Here is a 7186-nt window from a genome sequence, read left to right as displayed (position 1 = left end):
TCATATTTCTTCATGTTTTACTGCACCAGGTGAAACATGGAGAGACCTAGTCTAGGCACAAGGACTGTGATGTGTGTGGTAAAAGCTTCACCACCAAATCATCGTTGATCAGTCATCAAAAGCAGCACCAGTATCCACACATTTGTTTGTACAGACAAGGAGAGGCCAGGCTGCAGTGTGATGAAATTGATCTAATCTAATCCAAGTGATGTACATGTCAGTTAAGTTTATTTATTTATTTTTTTTGCAAGAAACACATGGCATTACAGTTATTAAAACATGTAACACACGTACACAAAATGTTGATATCATTTCAGTGACAGCAGTTCATCCTTCATGGAGAATCTGTTTGGTGACTGGGTGAAGAGGGGTACTGTGGTCAGACTGGACATCCGACACTGGCTGCACCACTGGGATGCTGTTGTCATCAAACAGAGCCACGCCAAGTACGGGGTGTTCATGAGTGCCCTGACAGGTGCCGTGCTCGCCTACAACAAGGCAGACATGATGCTCCTGGTCCAGGCGGTCAGGAGTGGCAACCAAGAGCTGTACGCCAGGTATTCACATGAGGAGATGATGGCCTTCCTCAAGCTTCACCAAATCCGGTCGTATGTCAGGCGCATTACCCATGGGCTTGTGGTAAGTGTGATATTGATCCTTGTATGAATTTCATGAATAAGAAGCAAACATACTTGGATTGGATTTAACTGTACTGGACTAAGGTATCAGTTGGATCTAGTTTTGAAAATAAATGTAAGATCATTAGGAGTAACAACATTTTCTAATTATTGGAATGTGATTTAACACTCAAAGCTGAGAATACATTATATGCATTACAGGAGACTGCTTTGGTGATTGAGTCCATCATTGCCGAGTTCAGGGGACCAGCAGGCCTTGACATTGATGGAATCCACATTTTCAAGTCGACAGAGGCAGTCGATGCTCACTCGACAACTGCGAGCAAGCATCTCAGATGCATGCAGGTGGGTTAATGTCTTTGCAGTCATTGTGTGTCATTATAAAACCATTCAAACATGTATAGCAACATTTCAAAGGACGCCATAATAAATAAGGACCTTGCAATATGTTGTGCTTTAAAGGATCCCCCCTGGCATACAGCTGTATGTTTCTGTGAAGGTGGTGGTGCTGAATGGCGTTCGGCTGAACAAGTACAGGTGCCGGCGAGGCAGTAATTCTTTGGAGGGGTTGCGCGCGCACCTGTCCAATGCCATTCCTTCACAGAGATGTGGGATTATGCCATTCCAAGTGAGTAATTAAAATATAATATTTATACATATAAAGCTTTTTTAGAGACACATGTCCATATAACACATCATACATTATAATAATAAAAAAACACTTAGCGTAGTTTCAATGACAGCTTTAGTCATCACTTCTAAGCATATACAATAACAATCAATAACAGTAAAAATGGTCATGTGTTTCAGGTATACTTGATAGCCTTTGCTATGCAGTGGAACAACCGCATGGCATCACTCCGGGTTGCTGGTGGTCAGGGTCGGCAGACGTCGTGCATGGACGTGCGGCAGATCCAGCGCATCAATCAGCAGGCTGAGGTTCTCTTCGGCAAGGATCACGTCCTGGAGCCCAACTTTGCTGCTCCAGTGCCCGTCCCTGATGTATATGAGCACCCTGACGAGGAGGAGCTCCCTGGTGTGGAGTGTGGAGTGTGCCAATCCACCAGCTTCACTGCTATAGGGACTACTATGTGCAGAAAGGTACAGTACTTAATCACACACTTCAACAGTATTAGTACACATGAAGCAAGATTATCCTTAGTAATCCATAGTTTTTCATGAATTTTCTAGGAATGAGGATGAACATAGTATAAAGTTAACTTTTAAAAGCCTGAAGCCAAGAAACCGTGCATATTATTGAATGAATCCACAGGTGGTGGTTGTAAATACACAGACACATTTGTGATCAGTACAATTGTATGTTTGCAGTTGAGGAAGAGCAGTCACGTGAGGAGTCGGAGAGGTCGGCTGGACAGGAACAGGGTGAAGATGAAGAGGTGGCAGACGAGGGTCTTGGCATGTCTTCAGAGTCAGAGGAGGATCCTATGCACAGCATCTGTAGGAAGCATGCTGTCCTCACCCAGGAAGAACAGGTGGAGGAGGAGGATAGTCCTGCTCTGCAAGATGTGCTCATGAGCCAGAGACATCTGCATCTGCCAGGAATAGAAGAAGTGGAGGCACTGGCCTTGCTGCTTCTAGAACTGGCAGACAACAGCAACCTCCACCTAGTGCCAGTGGACCTCAGGCAGAAGATCGCCACCGCCGCCAGCTTTCTTCACGAGCACGACAAGACCGCCACTCGATTCGTTAAACAGTACGAGTCCAGGTGGGGCTACACACTGTTTGGTCGGTGCCTTGGGGCTGACTCACCCGAGACCAGACCAAGTTTGGTTGGATGAGGTACCCTCAGGCGGCACAGGTGACGGAGGACAGTCGTCTGCTCTACCTCCTCAAAATGCTCAAAAACCGAGCACCGGCCAATTTAGCTCTCCTCCCCCAGCAAGGTCACGGCTACTTTGAAGGAGCAGTATAAAAGGATTGCAGACCGACTCCGAGACAATCCCATCTTCGGCGGTCTCGCCATTCCTCTGCCTAACTTGAACTCCAAGTCCATCTCGACCTTCACTGCAAAGGAGGAGAAAAGGGCCAACTACAGGGCAACAGTAATGCCAAAAGTAACGCCTCACCTGAAAGTGCTGTCGGAGACACCGTTTCCAGAGGCTCCTGTGCTGCCAACATCCCTACCACCACCAGATCGACCACAAGTACAGTACCAGCACCTTAATCTCAAGGCTGGAAAAAGGCGTGGTGAGAAGCGGAGGTAAGTTCTCATAAGCACTTAATTTCACCTGTCAGCTGTGTAAAGCAAATAGCACACATGTCATATACTTATCATCACATGTGTGTTTTATATTTCCATGTTATGTTATTTGTTGAAGAGCCAACTGAACCAGAACCAACTCCTGTGGTCCGGCCCATTTGGCCAAAGCCTGCTGCGTCCACCTACAAACCACCCGCTGTGTTGGCAGCACCCGTACTCCTGGTTCTTCCTGCACAGCCACAGGCTCCCTCCATCATATTTTATGGGCAATGCAGTAGGAGCTTTGTACCTGTAGCACAGCCCCCTGCACCAACAACAAATCCCTATACGCCAAATAAGTCCTTGCGGCCATGTGGGGCTTGCCATGTGCATCAGTGTGGTGGAAAGCGTAATAGGTACACACCCTCCAAAGACAAAGCAACTGGAAGCATCCAGAAAATCTTTTCCTATTGCCCATCAACTAGGAAATCCACCACCTCTGGATTTGAAGATGTTGCTTATGATAGTTTTGAACACTTCAAAAGTGTGGTGGATGTACAGTTGGAAAAGAGGAAAAACAATTAAATACCTGTGACTTACCTGTGTGATGACACTTCTCCTGTGCCATCTGTAAGAGACAGAGAAAAAGGGCTTGTTTGTTTGTTTGAGCAAAGTGTTCCAGAGTGTTTTAAAGTGTTTTAGCAAGTAGAGCTATACAGTCAGTTTATTTATATAGTTTTTAAAAATGCACTTGTTATTGTCTTTTTTTTTATTATTTATATTGTTGTTAAATGCACTTTGTAGTATTTTTTTCATACAAACATGTTCTGGTTTATGTCCAATATCCAGTCCAATCTAACCTGTTTCAATCTTACACCATCAGTTTACATACCCTTTATTGTCAGTTTATGTCGTATGTCTTTGTCAGCTTCATGTCCTTGTGATGTTTGTATGTCTTTGTCAGCTCCACATTTAACTAAATGTTTGCAAATTTTAGTAAATGTTTGTCTCTCGTCTTGTCTCGTCGTCTCACTCGTGGCCTGAACCTTCTCGTGGTAAGTGAGCTTTAAAACTAATCAGGTCTTGTCTACTTGTGTTTGTCTGTCATAAAAATGATGTATCTGTGCCCCATACATGGAATCTGAGTGCATATGTAGTAAATGGAAAATGTTCATGTTGAAACCTTTACATTGGGTTCTTTGCACATTTTGAATGCATTTTAAACCAAACACATTCTGGTTAAAGAATAAAATAATATAAATAAAAGTATTTCAAGTATTTTGGAGTCTCTGTATGCTTGGGTTTCAGAAAAAAAGAGGAGGGTGGGACATGTCAAAAATGATTGTAGGTCAAACACCTAGGGTAGAAGCTCTAAGAAAATAGTTTTACCAACACCCAATTTATTAGGCTAATCATGGGCTGCATGGTAAGTAGGATGGTGGGGCATATCTCATGTCACACATAACATGAGGTGCAAGCATTCAGAAATAATATGGTTTGTATACACTATGGTATTTTTTGATCAAAGCAATACATCAAAGCAACTAGAAGTTGTCTTTGAATACTTTGAATAATACATTGAATACATTCTTACACACTTCAAAAATAGAATACAAATTACTTTATTAATCTCGGAGGGGAAATTCATCACTTGTAATTTATTTCATTTTTGTGCACTTTTTTAATTGACTATATGAATTTCGTCATGGGTATCTGTGGCTTGGAGGAAGAGCGGGTACAGCACCTGGTATTCCTAGGCGGTCTCCTAACTGAGTAAATGTACTCATCTGAATTATACATTTCAGGTACTCGTACCTCACGTGGTTGATTAAATTATATGATGATTAAATGATTATAATGCTATGAAAGCAAGACGATTTGTTTATTTTCACCATGATCTATAGCCACCACATGTTAAGATGTGTCACCGTACGATATGACACTAGCCATAAAAGGGCTCTTTGTGGTGCTTTCCACCACTTATGACCATAACACCCTCAGCATCCCCGATCTTGTCTGATTTCAAAAGCTAAGTAGGGTTGTGCCTTGTTAGTACTTGGATAGGAGACTGCCTGGCAGTACTGTATGCTTTTTCACTCCTCTTTGCAGAGGACGCTGCTGCTGCTGCTTCAGTGTAGACAGAGCAAGTTGTCAGAGAAGGAGACAAGTTTCAGCAGAAAAACTTTATTTTGTCATTAAACGTTTTTTCCACTAAATTTGCTATATTATTAATAGCTGAAAAAAGAAATCTATTTTTTTTCGATAATTAAAAGAAAGAAGAAGAATACAAAAGACCTTTTTTTTCATTTGTGTTTTTGTTTTGTTGTCTGAAACTAGTCTTGGTCAGGCCTAATAATGGGTCAAATGTAATTTTTGTCTTGGAGGAAGACAAAAATCGTCATACATAAATATATTTTATTCCACCCGTTTTCCTGTGATAACGAGTTATTTATTCAAGATCTCGAGAAAACAAAACGATAGTCTAGTGTATTAAATCATTGCAGGAAACATCATTTAGTGTAGCACTGTCAACTGCGGTCAAGTGAGCAGACGTTTGTCTTTTCCTGATTTCAAGTGCACCCGTATTACAGAATGTATGGCATGATACGGAGCGAGCAAACCTATTACACCACTGTAAAATCCCTTTGATCCATAATTTCTGACAAATATTGCACATAATGCCTTTTTCAATTCAAAATAGTGAACTTTGAGGCTGAATTTCTCCAAAATGTTACAGTAAATATGCTTGATACTGAGTGAGTGACCAGTCAAGATGTTCCTGAGATCAAGTGTACAAACCTTTGATCCAGAAATTATGGATCAAAGGGACATTACAGTGGCGTAACAGGTTTGCTCGCTCCGTATCATGGACTACATGCATCTGCCATACATTCTGTAATACGAGCGCATTTGAAATCAGGAAAAGACAAACGTCTGCTCACTTGACCACAGTTGACAGTGCTACACTAAATGATGTTTCCTGCAGTGATTTAATACACTAGACTATCGTTTTGTTTTCTCGAGATCTCGAATTAATTATCTCGTTATCACGGGAAAACGCAGGAAATTATCTCGCTATCACGGGAAAACGGGTGGAATAAAATGTATGTATGTATGACCCTTTAGGGCTTCCGTAGGGATGGAGAGCAGAGAAGTTTTTTTTTAATGATTGGTTTGCAGGATTACAAACCCATTATCAGGGAACTTTACCAGAACCTTGATAAAAAATATTCCAAATCTGCACTGAAGATTTTAGATGCGTACTAATATGTTCATAAATTAGAAAGCCTACATGTGGATTTGGGTTTCCAGTGTCGTATTGTTTCTACTTCTCCATATCCACTAGAGGGAGCTCCAGCATCGTGTTCGAAGTTGCATCTGCACACCTACCAGCTGACAGCAGAGGTCAACATGTGGCTACCCTTAAGTCATTTTCCTCCACAGGGAGACCCCATAGCCTGACATCCAAACTTCCTCCTATAGTGGAGGAAAATGTGCCCTGACACTCAATCACTGTCATCACTCAGTCGCTTTTAACACCTGAATGTTTTTATCTGAATATTCATCTGTAATTAATGGTGGTAATTGCTACTCCTTGGACAAGAAATTTGTTTGTTTGTGTGTGTGTGTGTGTGTGTGTGTGTGTGTGTGTGTGTGTGTGTGTGTGTGTGTGTTTATGTGTTTCTCTGTCTTGTTTTAGAGTAGGTTGGTTTTGCATGTTGGATCAGTATTGCACTGGATATTTGCTTTGACTAACTAAACCTTGACTAATGTTAATGTAACATATAATTGTAATCAGATAAGTATACAAACATATTTGGCTATTATTATTTGTATTAACAGTGGTATTGATGTTTTTGGTCCCACTTGATTGACTTGAACTCTCTCATTGTATATCATTTTACCGTAATATTTCAATAGTGCAAACAAAGAAAGAGTTATATATTGTTGATGTATTTGTGTGTTGGCTGTCACTGATCTTGCAGTGGTTGCATAGTATTTCAGTTCACGGTCTGGTTTGACGGATTATGTGTTTCATCAGTTTTTTTTTTAGCATTGTTTAAGATAGATTTAAAAACATGTGAAAATATCCTTTAAGGGGCAAAGACACTTTGTTATAAGAATTTTCAAATTACCCTTTAATAAGGAAGACTGGATTTGAAGTATCAAAGTTAAGTTGAATTTATTCTTGAACAAGAAGGAGGGAGTGAGTTTAGTTTCAAAAACAGGCTGTAGATAAATTATCCTAGTGACTACTGCACAGACTTGATCTGAACTATGTTAATCTGCTATAGAAAATCACTGCATTCAAACAGAGGCAATTGTATGTTATCTTCATTTTATGGAA

At 41.0% G+C, this 7186-nt stretch overlaps 1 protein-coding gene across 1 annotated transcript; it reads left to right on the top strand.

The window, feature by feature from the left end:
- Nucleotides 1–533: 533 nt before the first annotated feature.
- Nucleotides 534–2363, top strand: LOC113748033 (uncharacterized). The gene is made up of 5 exons (XM_027290584.1): nt 534–639; nt 840–983; nt 1101–1266; nt 1449–1739; nt 1968–2363. The coding sequence occupies exons 2-5, from the start codon at nt 904–906 to the stop codon at nt 2172–2174; spliced, it is 744 nt and encodes a 247-aa protein (XP_027146385.1). The 5' UTR covers nt 534–639; nt 840–903; the 3' UTR covers nt 2175–2363.
- The last annotated feature ends 4823 nt before the right edge of the window (nt 2364–7186 follow it).

Source organism: Larimichthys crocea, chromosome XVII, assembly GCF_000972845.2.
Source record: "Larimichthys crocea isolate SSNF chromosome XVII, L_crocea_2.0, whole genome shotgun sequence".
In the NCBI taxonomy this organism is placed as follows: Eukaryota; Metazoa; Chordata; class Actinopteri; family Sciaenidae; genus Larimichthys; species Larimichthys crocea.
Note: the sequence above shows the minus strand (reverse complement) of the source record. Positions and strands in the feature narration are given on the sequence as shown.

What these genes read in the sequence shown, in the direction of transcription:
- LOC113748033 (XM_027290584.1), top strand. Translation starts at nt 904, where the DNA reads ATGGAATCCACATTTTCAAGTCGACAGAGGCAGTCGATGCTCACTCGA. An exon ending in AGCATCTCAGATGCATGCAG is followed by an intron (nt 984 to 1,100) that starts GTGGGTTAATGT and finishes TGTGCTTTAAAG; the next exon opens with GATCCCCCCTGGCATACAGC. An exon ending in GGACTACTATGTGCAGAAAG is followed by an intron (nt 1,740 to 1,967) that starts GTACAGTACTTA and finishes GTATGTTTGCAG; the next exon opens with TTGAGGAAGAGCAGTCACGT.